The sequence below is a fragment of the Gopherus flavomarginatus genome, chromosome 1 (genome assembly GCF_025201925.1).
Source record: "Gopherus flavomarginatus isolate rGopFla2 chromosome 1, rGopFla2.mat.asm, whole genome shotgun sequence".
NCBI classification, from domain to species: Eukaryota; Metazoa; Chordata; order Testudines; family Testudinidae; genus Gopherus; species Gopherus flavomarginatus.
Window position 1 is genome coordinate 30,120,142 of NC_066617.1, and position 17,701 is coordinate 30,137,842.

At 42.0% G+C, this 17,701-nt stretch overlaps 1 protein-coding gene across 3 annotated transcripts in view; it reads left to right on the forward strand.

Moving 5' to 3' along the window:
- PRKAR2B (protein kinase cAMP-dependent type II regulatory subunit beta) overlaps nt 1–17,701 on the forward strand; it is a 191,287-nt gene that overhangs the window by 73,336 nt on the left and 100,250 nt on the right. For all 3 annotated transcript variants that reach the window (XM_050926035.1, XM_050926036.1, XM_050926037.1), the window contains exon 2: nt 5,634–5,669. In XM_050926035.1, coding sequence (XP_050781992.1) covers nt 5,634–5,669 — 36 coding nt within the window. The remainder of the gene's footprint in view (nt 1–5,633; nt 5,670–17,701) is intronic.

Below are 17,701 nucleotides of genomic sequence, written 5' to 3' on the forward strand. Positions count from 1 at the left end.
GAGAAGCTTTGAAAACCAGTTTCATGACTGGCCAGGCTACGGTGTGAAAGTTCTGTTTGTTTCTCCTTGATGAAAACCCACCCCCTTGATTCACTCTACTTCCTTGTAAGCCAACCATCCTCCCCTCCCCTCTTTGATCTCCGCTTGCAGAGGCAATAAAGTTATTGTCGTTTCAAATTCATGCATTCTTTACTAATTCATCACACAACTGGGGGGTAACTGCCAACGTAACCCAGGAGGGGTGTGGAAGGAGGGAAGCACAGGGGTGGGGTAGCTGTAGGGGCACCCCCTAGAATGGCATGCAGCTCATCATAGAAGCGGCATGTCTGGGGCTCTGACCCGGAGTGGCTGTTTGCCTCTCTGGTTCTTTGTTTAGTCTTGCCTGAGCTCCTTAAGTTTCACATGGTACTGCTGCAGGTCCCTGTTATAACCTCCGTCCCTGGAGATTTTTTCAAATATTCCGGTATTTCATCTTTTGGAACAGAGTTCGGATAGCACGGATTTGTCTCCCCACACAGCGATCAGATGCAGAACCTCCCATTCGGTCCATGCTGGAGCTCATTCAAAAGTTTGCAGGACTTTTCCTGTCTACCTGGCCAGGCATCTGAGTTGAGAGTGCTGTCCAGAGCGGTCACAATGGAGCACTCTGGGATAGCTCCCGGAGGGCAATACTGTCAAATTGCATCCACACTACCCCAAATTTGACCCAGCAGAGTCGATTTCAGCGCTAATCCCCTCATCGGGGAGGAGTACAGAAATAGATTTTAAGAGCCCTTTAAGTTGACAAAAATGGCTTCGTTCTGTGGACGGGTGCAGGATTAAGTTGATCTAATGCTGCTAAATTCGACCTAAACTCATGGTGTAGACCAGGGATAAGAGGCATTACTTCTCTTCTCAGAAGCATTGAGTCTATGTAGAAAAGAAACTTTTAATAAAAAGGGGAAAGTAACCGAGCATTAATTTGGGAAATGCTGCAAGCATGATTTAGAAGCATATGACCATGAGCAAAACACCCACTCCTGAGTACGTTGGGCAATGTCTTTTGCCACAGGTTCTCACCTCGTGGTGAGAGAGTCCAACAAACAAAAGTTCCTTTAGTGTGCTTTTAGGTTAAGTATAAAATTAAAAGATTAAAGTTAGCTTATTGGTTAAGGAAACGTATATGTGTTGTAAAGAAAGACCCTGACTAGCAAGTAGAAGAAAGGCCTTGAAAATAATGAGTTGTAGGGCCAAAAGAAATAATGTAGGGAGGATATCTGGTCCAAAGAATAACTAATGAAATACAGTAGAACCTCAAAGATACGAACACCAGAGTTACAGACTGACTGGTGAACTGGACACCATGTAAAACTGGAAGTAGCCAATCAGGCAGCAGCAGAGATTAAAAAGAAGCAGCAAGTACTATACTGTGCCTGTATTGCATCTTAAAGGTAGGCTCATCTGGGCTGCCTGCGCCCATCCCACCCCCATCTTGCGAGTGGGGTTGCCAGCTGTCTAATTGGACAAACCCAAACATCCTTGCCTCGCCTCTTCCACAAGGCCCTGCCCTGCCCATTCTCAGAGGCCACACTCCCCCGCTCACTCCAGCCTCCCTCCCTCCATTGCATGCTCTCTCCCACCCTCACTCACTTTCACCAGGCTGGGACAGGGGGTTGGGTGTGGGAGGGTGTTTGGGGTGCAAGAGGAAACTCAGGGCGGGGCAGAGGGTTGGTGTTTGGGAGGGGGCTTGGGGTGCGGGCTCTGGGAGGGAGTTTGTGTGCGGGAGGGGGTTCCAACCTGGGGCAGGGGGCTTGGGGTGAGGGCTCTGGCAGGGAGTTTGGGTGCAGGAGGAAATTCAGGGCTGGGATTGGGGTTGGGATGTGGGAGAGGGTTCAGGGTGCAGGCTCTCGCCCGGCGGCATTTACCTTAGGTGGCTCCCACAAGCCACCTAAGGCAAGCGGTGGCATGTCCAGCAGCAGCTCCTAGGCTCACAAGCGGCCAGGTAGCTCTGTGCGCTGCCCTTGCCTGCAAGCACCACCCCTGAAGCTCCCATTGGGCCGCTGTTCCCTGTTCTCGGCCAATGGGAGCTGCGGAGTCAGCGCTCGGGGTAGTGGCAGTGCGCAGAGACCCCTTGGCTGCACTTCCACCTAGGAGCCACTGCTGGACACGTCACAGCTTCCAGGAATGGCGTGGAGCCAGGGCAGGTAGAGACCTGCCTTAACTCTGCTATGCCGCCGGACTTTTAGCAGCCTAAAATCTCCTGAATTGGCTTCAGTAGCCTCCAGGAGATTGAGCCTGATTTCCTGGCCAAACCAGGAGGATTGGCAACCCTACTTATGGGGCAGCCACTTACAGGAAGACCCTGGGGCTGCCTGCTCAAGGCAGCTGGAGCCAGCAGAGCCGGAGCAGAGCTGGGGTCTTAGCAGCTTTCACCCTCCCCCACCCATTCCACTGGGAGAGGGGTGTGCTGTTTTTAGCCCCCCTCCCCTGGCTGGGAGGGGCACATGCTGGTCTCTCTCCCTCTTTCTTTCTCTCTCTCTTACACACACACACACACACACACACACACACACACACACACACACACACACACACGAGCAACCTCATGCCGGGGCTGACTAGGTTGCTCAGCTGTTGCTGAATTGTGGCCTGGAGTGTCATCTGCTGGATCTGGAGCCCCAACTGCACTTTGTTCAAAGTTACGAACATTTCAGAGTTACAGACAACCTCCATTCCCAAGGTGTCCATAGCTGTGAGGTTCTACTGTAAAGGGCAGTTTCTAAAAAATAGGCCTCTGACCGATAGGGGTAACTGCAGATGGTTTTAAATTAAACAAAGAGTATCTGTCTTAAAATGAGCCAATACAGCCCTTGCCCACCCACAGCTAGTGTTTATCTCCTGTGTGAACTCAGGTTCAATGAAAAAGTTGTTGGTCCTCAGAAAGGAGGGGAAGAGATACAGAGGAAAGGTCTTGAAAAGAAAGACGGTTGTAAATCTTATCTGGGTTAAGACTGGAAATAAGGATGAATTCTCTCATTGTTTTTAGCTGAAGTCAGTAATTGGAAATTACATCAGTTGTTTATTAAAGGGTATAAGAAGTCAGCTCTTAACAGGTTCATTGGTAATACCTGTCTGACCGAACTGGAGCCAACCAATATGGGTCGAAGCAGCCCTGGTTTAGTCTGTTTGCTAGAATCTTGATAAAATGCTTATAAACATTTTGTTACTGTTTGGGTGTAGTAAATTGCTTATTAGGTAAGCTTTTGAGGCAACTGCATGAAGTGCCATTTGGCCTTTGGATTTGATAAATTCCTTTATGGTTAAATTGGTGTTGGGTGATTTTCCATATTAATATTACTAATTTTATTAAGCCCCTACTTGAATCGCGAGATGATTGTCAAAAAAATAGCAGCTGAGTTGTGGACAAGCCATGGAAAAGTAATAATGGATGTTATTATTTGTGGTAATTTGGAAAAGGGTTAACAGCAACAGCCTGGGGCTGAGACCCAGGGAGGCTCCCGCTGTCGTCTGCCTGGGGCTGAGAGCTGGAGTGTTTCCGCCATCAAAATTGTGGTGGAAGCCTAATATTTCAGGAACTGCAGTTTCCTCAATGTCACAAATTAAGTAGGGCCTTAAATATTATTAATAATTCCAACAGTGCCCCTCCCCTCTCCCACTACTGCACCCCACTCACATTCGTTGTCCTTGGTTAACGAAGACTGAGTTCAGAGATGCATTCGTGTGACATCACTTCCTGCCCAGAGGATCCTGTCTTGGAGAAATGTACTGCTCTGGAAAGCGTGTGTCACCTTTCTGGAGGAGGACTTGTTATTATTTCACCTAGATGCCCCAGTCAGGATAAGAACCCCATTGTGCCAGCTGCTGTACAAACATGTAGTGATAGTTTGTCATGAGGAGCTGACAATCTAAATCAAGAAAAGGTATAACAAGTTAGTGTGACTAACAAAAGGAGGGAAGAAGGAAGGGAAGATAAGAGCAAGAAAAACACAAGCATGTGGTTTCATAGGTTAGCTATGACATAACTTGGAACCATTATGCCACTTCAACTTTATTTTTGCATTATTTTTTAAAACAGAGCCACAAAATTTTCTTTACATTGCGCAGGTGGAAGTCTGAACCTGGCCCAGTGATGCCTGCCAAATCCATTACACCCAAGATGAGATTCACCTCTGCAAAAAGCTGTCATTATTTCATCCTCTGCCCCCCACAAAGGTTTCTGCTGTTGTGGGGCTAGATTTACTGTTTGCCAGTGGGAATGACTGAGAGAAGGCTCTGAGACTATGGATATTGTATACACTCCCACCTGTGTTGGTTGGTTCCTGACAGGCTGTTTTTCCTTGTAATGGAATTGTGGTCCCTTTGCATCACTGCAGTCTAGTCTCCTGGTATGCTTCTGGCTATTAGGATCTTCCACTACCATCTGTGAATTTGAATCAGAATGTGTAACTCTGCTCTTGTTCCCTCTCATAACAGAGTTTGAGAGGCTGTTAGCAGCTTCATGGGATTCAGACTTTCCTATTTCTTAAGCAGTTCTTAGTTCTATGTGCATATGTCTACGTTCAAGAAATGCTATATAAGCCCAAGTGAAAATAAGTGAAGAAAAAAATTCAATATTTTCTTCATTTAATGTTCATACAGAATGATTGAGAGGGTTTTATACAGTTATAAATATTCCTTCTTATATTATTATTGTTATAAAAGTAGGTGACTCCCACACTTTAAAATACATCATTCTGATTATCATCTTCGTCTCTCTTTCAGTTCTATTAAGATTTTAACAATTGATCTCTTAACCTGCTAGGGTTAGAGATAATTTATTATCATTTGAAATCAGATTCTAGTATGCATTTTGATGGTATAATATATAGATCATTGGTTTCTAGCTCTAGCAGTACTTGAGTATGCTGGTAACACTAGGCAGGAATTGAAGTGGAGGGTACCCCCCTCCGCAAGAAAGTAGTCAAAATTGTATATATCTTGCAGTCCGTCAGGATTAGAAACAAGCTGGGAATCTCTGTTTTCTCAGTGTGTATAGGGCACATTTATAGGTAGTTTGTGAGTCACTGATGCCTTGGAGCTACACATGGAGGTTTTTTTGGCGTTGTTCTTGTCTTACGTGAACAGTTACTGACCTGTATAACTTTTGATTCCTCAAGTGGCATTTCAGGTTGGTCCTTTTTTATGCAAGAGTATCTTTAAGTTAACTGATATCTAGATCTATACATTTTGTAAAATTAAAATAAAATTCACTCTATTAAATGTTTGCATCCAAGTTTGCATCGTTTGTAGACGTTGGCTTCTTGCAGTCCTAATTATTTAAGTAACTGATGCAGATATAAACTATTTCATCATGAGACCTGGCAGTAAGTACATGCATATAGTAATACTTAAAAAGAGAGTGAAAATGATATTTTAAATCTTAATTTCTTTAAATGTAAGTGATAACTGACCATAACACCTTTTGCGACTTTGTGTTCAAATATTTAGATTTAGAGGACAACTAGCATGTTTCTCTGAAAATCTACAGAGAATTGTTAAACAAAATAATACTATTTTTATACAGTGTTATTTTTTAAAGTTCTGTCTTTAAACCATTAATAAAATCTAATTATGTCTTTCTATTTTTCTTTTAGCTCCAGTGATAAACCGGTTCACTAGACGGGCATCAGGTAGATTTAATAAAGTTGCATGTTTTCATTGGCCTATATAACTATTGAAACATAATGATGATTATGGCTATTATATTAAGTATGTTGTAACAATTATATGTGTTCACAGATAACTAACTTAAGTTTCTCTAAGTTAGTTATCTGGCTTGCTGAAAAAAAATACTGTATGTACAATGACTGTTGTTAAGACTTAAGGCATCCTGCAATTCCAGGGTCACAGAATTTGCCATAGAATTCTCCCATTGTTACAGAATTGGTCAAGAATCTAAGCTTACTTTAAAAAAAAAAAAAAGAAGGAAAAAAACGGAATGTTTCTGGTGGTGAAGGGTGCAAAGAAAATATCAAAGGATTGTAAACTAATGTCGTTTCTCTGAGTTGGCCTGCAAGCTTTGAGATGCAATATTGTCAAGCCCGAGCATTTAGAAATCATGAGTTGGCCTTCCCAAAATGATGACATTAAAAAAATTAACTTTGGGGTTATTTTTATTTGTTGTCTGGGTTCATAGTCTTTGGGTTTCCTGTTTTCAAACGTTTCTCCACAGCCATGAAGTTGAGAAACTTAGCTTTCATTAAAAAAAAAAAAAAAAAGTGAATTGACAAGCTGATGCTTTAAGAAAATCTCCAGTTATCATGAGACCTATAAAATTGTGAGCTGGCAACACTGGAGAGCTGAACTAGCTCCATTATCTCAGTGAGTTAAATTTGAAACCTAAAGAAAACAATACTGACACTTTCTGCTATGAACTATTTTACGATTGATCATTTTAACCGAAACAGATAATTTGGGAGTGTGGGATAAGCACACTGACACACATGTTGCCTATCCTGCTTCGAAAACCTCTAGGTTCTTCCCTGGCAACTTCAGCTATGCTATGGTCAGCACAAAAGTCTTTGCCATATTGGAAACTGAAATGTGGGAACGGCATAAAATAAATGCAAAGTCACATGCATGTATATTTGCAGGACTGGTGCCTGTGGTAAGTGACACACACATTAAAGAAGGATAATGCATCACAATACCTAGTTTATTTTATGTTTGCATTTGTAGTTTTAAATACGTGATAATATTTCATGTATTTCAATATTGTATATTTTATCAAGCTAATGAACTGTTAGCAAACAGGAGCATTCACTAAAAGTGAGGAAAGATATTTTTGGTGCTACCTGTAGTGTGTGATGGTTGGCAAGGGTATACTGTAACTTTTTTTATCAATAGTTGACTTTTTAATTAATGAAAGCTGACTAGCAAAGGAGTGACAGCTTTGTATTTTAATAGATGAGTTCAATTCAATAGAAAAGAGTGAGTTAATATTGTAGAGGGAAAAAATCAGCAATTACTTTTATATTATAACATTGGAAGGAAAACAATGGTTCAGGACACTTTTTTTTTCTACATGCCTATATCTGAAAAACAACATTTTAAAAAACCATACCAACTCTTGTGGGCCGTTAATGCATAGTGTGCTTTTGTCCATTATAAAGAGAAAATGGAGTTATATCATTTAGAAAAGTGATAACTGACAAAAACAGCTTTTTCTCTTTCTTAAACAAATGTGACATTTAGTGCACTTGCATAGAAGCCTGTGGACGGATTAGACTGTAAGGACTTCACAGGGCCCAGAATGGTTTATTGTGTTAATAATGTGTGCATTAACTGTCTCTAATATAATCCTGGGAGTTTTGACTAGGTAAGGAGTTGAGAAAAGAACTGGAAGGCTTCAAGAAAATTAGGCCCATTAAAAAAAATAAAAGAAGCACTAGTAAGGATTCCTGTTACAACCCATGTGGTTATTTTACAGTAACATGCAGTATATACCTAGAATTTGCAGGACCAGCCTTATTATAATAATCATGGAGTAGTTATTTTTGAAACAAAAAAAGTCATGAAGGGTGATATTTCTTATTTTTATTCTTAAATGCTCACTGGTGATAGAATTGGTATAGCATATTTTTAAACAGTGTATTTGTAAAATATAAGGAGACATTGTATGAGGGCTGTTGCTGACATCCATACACTTTACAAAGACATTTTAAAATAAGTGGAGTAATCTTGAAATGCAATTTTTTTTTGTTGAGGCATCTTTTGGTACATTGTGATATTCAAAATGCTCTTGCAGATGGAAAAGCGATATGAATATTCCACCTACTGCAACTTCATAGAATTCAATAATTTTAAGTTGATTAATACTTTTAGGAAATGCTAGCCCGCCCCAGTGGGAAAAAAATCATTATTTTTTAAAATATGGATTCCAATCACCTTGAGACATACTTTGCCAGGACTAACTAATCTTAAGGGTCTGAACTCTGCAGATTTAGTGACTTTTAAGAAAGTGCCACAGAAAGAAATCTACATCAGGCTTCTACTACTTCTTTTCAAAGCCTGGTACTCACCACTACAATGGACAAGTTGTTTGTGATGTTTCTCTCATAATTAAGAGATATTCCATACTATTTTAGTAGACTGCATATGTTTTAGTTCCTTTGCTTAGCAGAGCTAGAAATTAAACAGCCAGAGATTAATTGTTGAAGCACCTGCTGATAACAATATAAGGCATTTATTATTTAATAGCTGTTCTGTTAACATAATGTGAATATACTAATATGCTATCAGTGTTCCATTTGTTCATGGAGGGCAGTTATATAGGGGAAACAGGAAGATGTAATTATTCCTGAATTTTAATACTTAAAATTCAGTGAGATAAATAATGTATCTTTGTGCATACGCACATGCACACAGTATGTGTATAAATGTGATATAGTGGAATGCTAGTATGACTTAGCTTAGTTATGTTGCACAATGATTTACATTCTAAAGCCTGTTTTAGGTTGTTCATAACTTTCTGAAATTTTCGCTTCTTGGGCTGGAATTTTCTATTCTTGGTCTCTGCCAGAAAGTGAATTATTTTAAGGTTCAAGAGGAAAGTGATTTAGCTGCTTTTTTGAACAGGCGGAGAGTGAAAAATACATGTTTCATAGAATTGGAAGGGACCTCAGGAGGTCATCTAGTCCAACCTGCTGCTCAAAGCAGGACTAATCCCCAGATTTTTACTCCCTCAAGGATTGAACTCACAACCCTGGGTTTAGCAGGCCAATGCTCAAACCACTGAGCGCTTCCCATTCCCTCAAATTCTTGACTTTTTACAAAATGGGCCTACAACTGGAACATTTGGTTGGTATTTTTTATTACAATAGTGTCTAGTTACTGACCAAGAATGGACCCTCTTGTGCTGTGCACTGGGTAAACAGAGTAACAGACAGTCCTGGCCTTGAAGAGCTAACAGTCTAAAAATAGACAAGACAGACACGGTGGGGGAAAAGGATGGAACATACAAGTAGAGGGAGCAGTTTGATAGCAGTAAACATCATGACACTTCCACAATTTAAAAAAACATAATGGACTCGGGTTTTGTTAGGAGGGAATTAGAAGACAAAGATGAGGGAGTGGGGAATACTGAAAAGGGTAGAAGGACAAAGCAGGATTGAAGAGGGAGAAGGGGAGAAGGCAAGGAAGGTGAAATGAGGCTGTAAGGATGGGAGCTAGAGGAAGTTGGAGTAGTCAGTCAATCAGCAAGGGGAGAGACTATCCAGAGCAAAAACTGTAGAAAGCTATTTGATAGTGTCATCAGTGTCAGTCTGTCCCTACTGCAAAAGCTCTGAGGCTACTTGCATGTTTGCTCCTGCCACCTTCAATTTCATTGGTGCCTGGAGTTGGGTCTTACTTAGAATTTTTCTTTGCCAAACCCAAGTGACTTGTGAGGTGAAACGAGCAGTATGAGTCCAATGACCCTGAGGGGAGTCATCTCTGCACAGTTATGGTCTAGGCTGCTGGGAAGCGGGGTAGTCCTGTCTGGTCCATTTCTTGCCCTGTATCCCCTCAATGCTTCTGTGCCTGCTGAGGTTAATTCTGTGTCTGCTCTTGGAAGCTTCAATGTCTTTGGACCCTGGGATTGTTTTCTCTTAGGAGATTTGAAATGTGAAATTTAGCATGGAAATTGCCCTCACTGAGGAGCAATAGCTTTCCTTGTTATGGAGGTTTTGATTCATCTGGGTAGGAAACCTGGGACTGGAAAGGCTTCTGCAGGCCTTGTAAGATCTTGTGCATACCTCAGCAGATGCCTCAGGCTCTTGTGCTTCAGCAACTTGTAAAGCTAGATAAATAGGTCATCTATCGCTCTTATGTAACACATTTTTAATTCAGAAGTTGTAAAATTGGAAAATACTCTGTTTAGAATGAACCTGAACTATAGAGCTGTCAAGGTTAGGTGACTTGCAGTGCTAGCAGAAAGTTTGTTCTTTAAGATGACATATACTTGTAAGAGTACCGCACTCTGGCAGTCTCTGAGGCTCTATAAAGAAGAAAATAGGACAGCTGGACATGATATAAATATATGTGGCACCTCAGTGTGTCACTTGGACTGTGACTAACTGCAGTTGAAATACTAGAAAGGGAAAACCATGCTTTCACAGTGCTTTATTGAAAAGAAGCAGCTCTTTTGGAAAGTGCCTGTTTTATTCATCTGCTAATTACTTACCTGGCCTGTATCCTGCTTAGTCATTTACATATGATGGTGAAATAAATTTTAAAGTGTTTTTGTTTGTTTGTTTGTTTTTGCTAGCAAGGTAAAAAAAATGAAACCATTTTAGTTTAAAATTTGCAAAAATGAGTTGATAGTGATTATTTTCTCATTTTACTGAATTGAAAATCAGTTATAAAAAAACTAAACACATCAAGGTAGTTCAATTTTTATTAACATAATAGAATTAATGTTATATTGTTACGGTAGTTCTCAGCATTTTAATGATGTGATAATGTTTACATGTATTGCTGCTACCTTTCCTTCAATTATTTCCATGATAAGTATGCTAGATATCCTAAGAAGCAAAGAAGAATTCTTACTGAATTTAGTCTACTTAGAAAAATTTGATATTAATCGAGGAAGATTTAATATAATTCATTCCTTCATGGAACTGGACAGATGATTTAAGTTTGGAATAATACAAGTGGTATTAAACGTAGTTGCAGTGTTAAACCCAAGTGAATAATGGCAAAAACTGATACTGGAAACCAACAATGGAATATGTTATTGGGGAAGAGAAGAAACCTTTGAACTCACAAAAAGTTCAAATGTTCTCTGTGATGACAGCCTGTTGGAATTAGTTGTCCTCTACTTTTGCAGGCAGGCACTCACTTCTTATGATAGTTTCAAAATAGAGAAAGAAAAGAGGATAATTTAAATAAAATGGTCATGTATTTTCATTAAAGGCAGAAGATGAAAATATATTGGAACAAATGATGAATTAACATTGACATACTAAAGTATCTGTACACGCCATGCCTAGAGCGCAAATAGAAGGAAGAACGGTTGTATATTAAGCAAATCAAATTCTGATGTCTGGGGATGGAAAGTGAGGAGCTTATTAATGGGCCTGTGATGCCAATCTACTTCTTTCAGGGGGAATCATCGGATTCTTAAAGATTTGAATTTTTTGTACGGTAGTATTTTAACATGAGAACTCAAAGATGTCTGGATTCATCCATGCTTCTTATATGCCTTTAGACACTATCTGGCTTAAATGCCCAATTCTTCACAATTTTATTTTGAGAGAGAGAGAGAGAGAGAGAGAGAGAACCACTTCCCGCAGCCCCCATTGGCCTGGAGCACCGAACTGCAGCACGTGGGAGCTGCGATTGGCCAAACCTGTGGACGCAGCAGGTAAACAAACTTGCCCAGCCCATCAGGGTGCTTACCGTGGTGCGCCACGTGCCAGAGGTTGCCGATCCCTGCTGTAGAAGATTTTAATGAATGCTAAATTGTAGTGGATAGAACACATGACGTTATTTTTCTCTGATATATTCTCAGTTCTCTCAGTCTAACTATGCAATTTTCCATATTAGCAACCAATCAGTTTGGTCCCATTACATTTAACATCCAGGCCATCTCTTTGTGACAGAGACTCATTGGTGCCAACAGGCAAAGGTTTCAGTTTTCTTAACAAGCAACTTATGTCTCAACCTGGGCAAACTCACTACACCAAATACATTATTTTCATGGTACTTATCCATGAAGCGTAGCATGTGAGGTCTCTACTGAAAGCTTGTAACTTAATGATACTCATAAGCATTGTGAGATGTGTACGGGTACTAGTTAAGGAATAATGTAACTGTGTTGAAAATTATACCCTTACGGTCACCGTGAAAGACCAACTGTAAACATCAAAATTAATTGGAAGGGAAAAGGAATGATCTGACATCAAGGGGATCACCCTGTCTATGAATAAAGATAAAAGACTGATTCAGTATATCGCAGGGTCGAGAAAGACATTCTGGGTCTATTCATTGAAGAGACTCTTGTTGAGAGGGGTTGTTTCATGAAAGATTGGATCCTGGTTCCTGGGAAGCCACCCAGCTCTGCAACAGACTGAACTTTGTGGAGGTGGAAAACCTACTTCATTAGTAAGGAAAGATAGCTATTAATAAGTGTAGGCACTAGTTCGTGTTTTATATTTTAACCATTTTTTTCCATCACACTCTCGTTGCTAGTGAAATCTCTATTCTTTCTTAGAGAAACCTTCTTTTGTTTTATTATAAGTGCTCAAATGTGATTTAAGGTAAAACTGGTTGTCATGGTATAATTCCCCACTCTGAACCTTAGCGTCCAAAAGATGGGGTACCAGCATGAATTCCTCTAAGCTTAATTACCATCTTAGAACCTGTAGCGCTGCCACTAACCAGGAATTCCAGTGCCTGGTACACTCTGGTCCCCCCAAAACCTTGCCCGGGGACCCCCAAGACCCAGACCCTCTGGATCTTAACACAAGGAAAGTAAACTCTTCCTCTTACTGTTGCTTCTTCCAGGCTTCCCCTCCCTGGGTACCCTGGAAGATCACTGTGATTCAAACTCCTTGAATCTTAAAAAAGAGAGGAAAATTCACCTTCTCCCTTCCTTCTCTCTTCCCCTCCCAGATTCTCCCTGAGAGAGAAAGTAATCCTAATACAGAGAGAAATCAGCCTCTCTCTCCCTCTTCCCTCCTTTCTCCTCACCAATTCCCTGGTGAATCCAGACCCCGTCCCCTGGGGTCTCACACCAGAATAAAAAAACAATCAGGTTCTTAAACAAGAAACTTTTAATTAAAGAGAGAAAAACAGTAAAAATTCTTTGTAAATTTAAAATGGAATAGGTACAGGGTCTTTCAGCTATAGACACTGGGAATACCCTCCCAGCCTAAGTATTCAAGTACAAAGTAAAATCCTTTCAGCAAAATATAAATTTGAACTCCTTCCAGCCAAATACACATTTGCAAATAAAGAAAAGAAGCATAATCCTAACTCGCTTTATCTACCTAGTGCTTACTATTTTGAATCTATAAGAACCTGTATCAGGGAGATTGGAGAGAAACCTGGTTGCACGTCTGGTCCCTCTGAGCCCCTAGAGTGAACAACAACCAAATTCTAACAGCACACACAAAAACTTCCCTCCCTCAAGATTTGAAAGTATCCTGTCCTCTGATTGGTCCTCTGGTCAGGTGACAGCCAGGCTCACTGTTTTTGTTAACCCTTTCCAGGCAAAAGAGATATGACTTCTGTTCTATTAACTCTTAACTATCCGTTTATGACACTGGTAAACTGGGGTACACTGCTCCTTTGGCAGCAGAGGGTCTGGGATTTCTGTGAGTAGCCAGTGTCAAGAGCTGGAAACCATGGGGGGAAAGCTTCAAGGGGACTTGGACTGGGGTGTACCTTTTTACCCTGCAAGGCAAAGACTGGTCTGGCATAGCCCAGACGAGAGTGTTTTGTGTGGCTGAGGCTGGTGGTGTTAGGGAGCTAACCTTCAGCTCTTGCCTACCAGAGAAAAGACTCCCTCTTACTAGAAGCAAGAAGTAACAAGGTGACTCACAGTGCTTGAGTCACACTCTTGTACACCTAGCAATCATTGGCATATACTACTTTCCTCCCCAGATCCACCTTATGAATGTCACTTTTACCATTAACTGGCAATATACCAGAGAACACAATAGCATTGCAGCACAGAATAGAGAAGTGCTCAAAGAAGCTACAGTTTTAGGAAATAACCTTTAAATCCATTTATGCAAGTGCTTGTATTTTACCATTTGAGGCTAATGAAACAAAACAGTTAATATGGATTAAATAAAGTTTGTCTGTATAGCATTTTCATATGTGGACGGTTTTTAGAAAAACATTTTGGAGCAGATGGCTATTATCAGTTCTTGTTAAATATTTCTGATTTGCTTTCTTTAATTTATGTCAGCATCTGTAACTACTATGGTCTTAATCTCAATTTTTCTACTAACTTATTCTTTCACAAATATAGTTAACACTTGCTCCTTGATAACTAATTAGGGAGAACTATTATCTCTATTATAGTTACAGAATAAATGAACCACATCTTTTAAGCCTGTTTGTAACATCAATTTTGCCAAAGCGGATCCATTTTGTCTGCAATGTCACTTGGTGTGATTTTTATGCTTCGGGGAAATTCCATAAATGAGGCATTTCACTTTTTGAGTACTTTCTCTTTATTGTTGAACAATATAACTCAAATGGGTTGGCCCTTAAACCAAATCTGAATTTAAATTTGAAGTTTAAGCATCTGGACTTGGCAAATACTGATGTTTTGAGTAGTTCTGGGTAGGGGATGGGACATTAAGTTATTTAATATCATTCCTGCATATATTTTGAACACCGTATTTTAGGAAATGTACAGTGGCTTGATGTTTGCTTCCTAAACATAGTCAGTTCCATATGCCTTATGGGAAGCATGAAGCCTTGAGCTACATATTTCTTACAAATTGCACAGTGGTTTTATTAAATAACTGACGTCTCTGTGACAGGGAGCAACTCACCATGCTAGCGCCTCCTGCTGGCTGTCCCGAGGACTAGCTCTGCTAATCCGTGCGCCACCTTCTAGTGATGTCTCGCTGCCATCATTTCTGCTCCTGGACCCATGTCGTTCCAAAGACCACAGCATCCGCTCCCCACTTTCCAGGGGAAAGTACCGCAGTCCAACAGTTCAGCCACTTTCTCAGTGGCAAGTGGGGGATCCAGGCTGGCCCACTACTCCGAAGTTAGGCAAGAATCACCTGTAGTATCTGACCAACCCTCAGAATTGCATAACTTGTTATTTGGTTGTGGGTATTGGGTAGCTGACCAAAGCTTCTCCTTTTGTCCTGGTTACGTGGTCTTGCTATTCCCGAATCTGCATTTAGCTGGGTTGGCAGTCAAGCTGGCTTTGATGATCAATTTTAGTACCTCATGTGGCTGTCCCAATCTGGGCCATATAGTATATCATTTAGATAAGCTGTGGCATAGAGTCTGTGTGGAAGTAGCACTTGATCCACTGGCCTCTGAAAGGTTGCAGTCACCCCACGAAGTCTCAATGTCATGGTCAGAAAGTGGTAGAGTCCAAAGGACATGGCAAAGGCCGTCTTTTCCCTGGACTCTGGAGTCAGCTGGATCTGTTAGGTCATATGTGCACAGGTACCTGGCTACCCTGAGTCGTTTCAGTTGCTTGTGCACCTGTGGCATGGGGTATGGATCAAACTTGGAGATTATGGTGACCTTCTGGAAATCAATAGAAAACCTCATTGTGCCATTAGGCTTCAGGACAAGAACTATGGGGCTCTGCCATTCATTGTGGGATTCCTCTACTACGCCCAAAACTAGCATTGCATGGAGTTCAGTCTTGATGATGTCCCATATCATCTTGGGAGGGGGCCGATGGTCCTCCCTAACCATCTCTCCATGATTGGTCTCAATGCATTGATATGTCAGGTGGGTAAACCCAGGAAGGGCGGAGAATACCGGAGGGAATACTTGTACCAGCTGATCCATCTGGGCTTTTTGTTCAGCTCCAAGCACTTCCCCCAATTTGATAGCATTATCAGCCTCTCTTGTCAGAATCTTGGGTGCTAGTTCAGGGTCAGTGGTGACGGGAGTGATAAGGAAGGCTTCCCTGTCACACCAGGCCTTTAGTAGTTCAACATGGTAGACTGGGTGTCTTTTTTTTCTTTTTCCTGAATTTCGTATCTCATAGTTGACTGGGCCTACACATTGCAACTCCTCAAAAGGCTCCTGCTATTTGGCTAGTAGCTTGGACTCTGTGCTTGGCAACAGCAGAAGAACTCAGTCCCCTGGCTTGAACTCTTGTAACTAGGTTCCATAGTTGTGCATCACTGCCTAGCTTTGCCTGTAGGTTCATGGGCAAAGGCCCCCAATCTTTTAAACCATTTGTACAACTGAAGGCCATATGGGATTAGGTTTTCTGCTCATGGTCCCTAGCTTTTCCAGGACTCTTGTAATAAGTCGAGGCTGCCCCGGGAGTGTTGGCCATATAACAGCTTGAAGGGTGAGAAACCTGTGGATGTTTGGGGAACCTCCTGATTAGCAAATGGTAGTGGAGGCAACAATTGATCTCAGTGTTTGGGATTAGTGGAGGAAAACTTCTTCAACATCCCCTTAAGGGTCTTATTAAAATGTTCCAGCAAGCAGTCTGCGTATGGTAGGCCAATGGTTTTTAACTTGTCTATCTTAAGGAGACTACATGAGTCCTGCATCAGATTGGATGTAAAGTTGGGTCCCTGGTTGGTCAAGATTTCCTGTGGCAGGCCTACCCTGGCAAAGAGTTTCATTAACTTACTTGCTAGCACACTTGCGTTGATAGAGCACAGGGGACTGTCTTCTGGGTGACATGTCACATAATCCACTGTTACCAATATGTATTGATGGCCTGATGATCTGTTTTCTAAGGGGCCAACTAGATCCCACCCTGTCCTCCTCTCAAAACTGGTGCCTCAGGTGAGGGTATTTGTATGGTCATTATAGGTCTTAGCTTGGGCTGCAAACTTGGTTGGGATGAGGTTGGGTCCTTTGGTTTTATGGTCCCTGTCCAGGATTGTCGAGTTCGCTCACCTCCACCATGTAGGTTCTATGGTGGAGTGACTCTGGTCCTGCAGTTATGTGTTTGCTTGTTTCACCAGAACCTCACTGAAGCACTCCCAGTCTCTGCCCCGTATAACTGGTCAGGCCAGTATGGACGCTGTGTCCACCCATACAGTCACTGAATGTCCCCTCACTTGTACTTGTTGCGAGGGGTAGTGCCTTATGTACCCACGGACACACTGGTAGAGGATCCATTCCTCTAGTGTCCTTCTCTGGGTCTACAAGTTGCTGGCAGATCAGGGTCTGGTTACATCCTGAGCACGCCAACCTTACTACTTTCTTACCCAAACCAGGACTACTTGCAGTTCTTCTTACGGTCTCTAGAGTCTGCGGGCCACACTCACCCATAGTCACATTCCATATAGGGGCAATCTCTAAAGAAGTGGCCCATCTGTCCACAGGAGAAGCACTTCTCAACGGACGGTGCAGATGTCAGGTGGTGGCATAGCCTGCCATTACCCGGCCTATCTAGTTTCTCTGGGGTTGTGCAAGAGGTACTATTGTGGGAGACTGGGGGGTCCTTTATGTGTGGTAGAGGGTTCTGCCAACCTGTCCTCGTTTCTTTTTGTTCCGGCTTGGGGGACTTAGCTTCTTCTTGGCAATTAGGGGTCCTTTTGAGACCCTGTCAGGCCTCATATGCTGCATTACTGGTTCTCAGCGAATCTCTGTCTCTGAGTCCGACCTCCAGATGTCTTGAGGGGATTGTAGGCAGCTTGGTAGTTTTCCATAAAGCCTACAGCATCCTTCATGGTCTCAGGTCAATGTCTTAACACTCAGGCCCATCCTCCTGCCTGTAAGATTTGCTCTATGAGTATGAGCTCTGCCACCTGTACCCCTGTCTATAAGTCTCACTTCAACCACTTCCAGAAGGGATCTCTTAACTTCTGGGCTACTGTTTGTGGGTGTGCCCCTGGAGGGTGTGCCTCTTCCTGGAACTGCTGCCAGTGAATCTCCTTAGTGATATCCAGGTAGTCAAGGATCGCCTTGTTTACCTTTGCATAGTCCCGGGACAATGCTGAGTCGATGCTGAGGCGAGTTCTCAGTATGTGGTTTGGGCTGGTCCCGACAGGTGGGG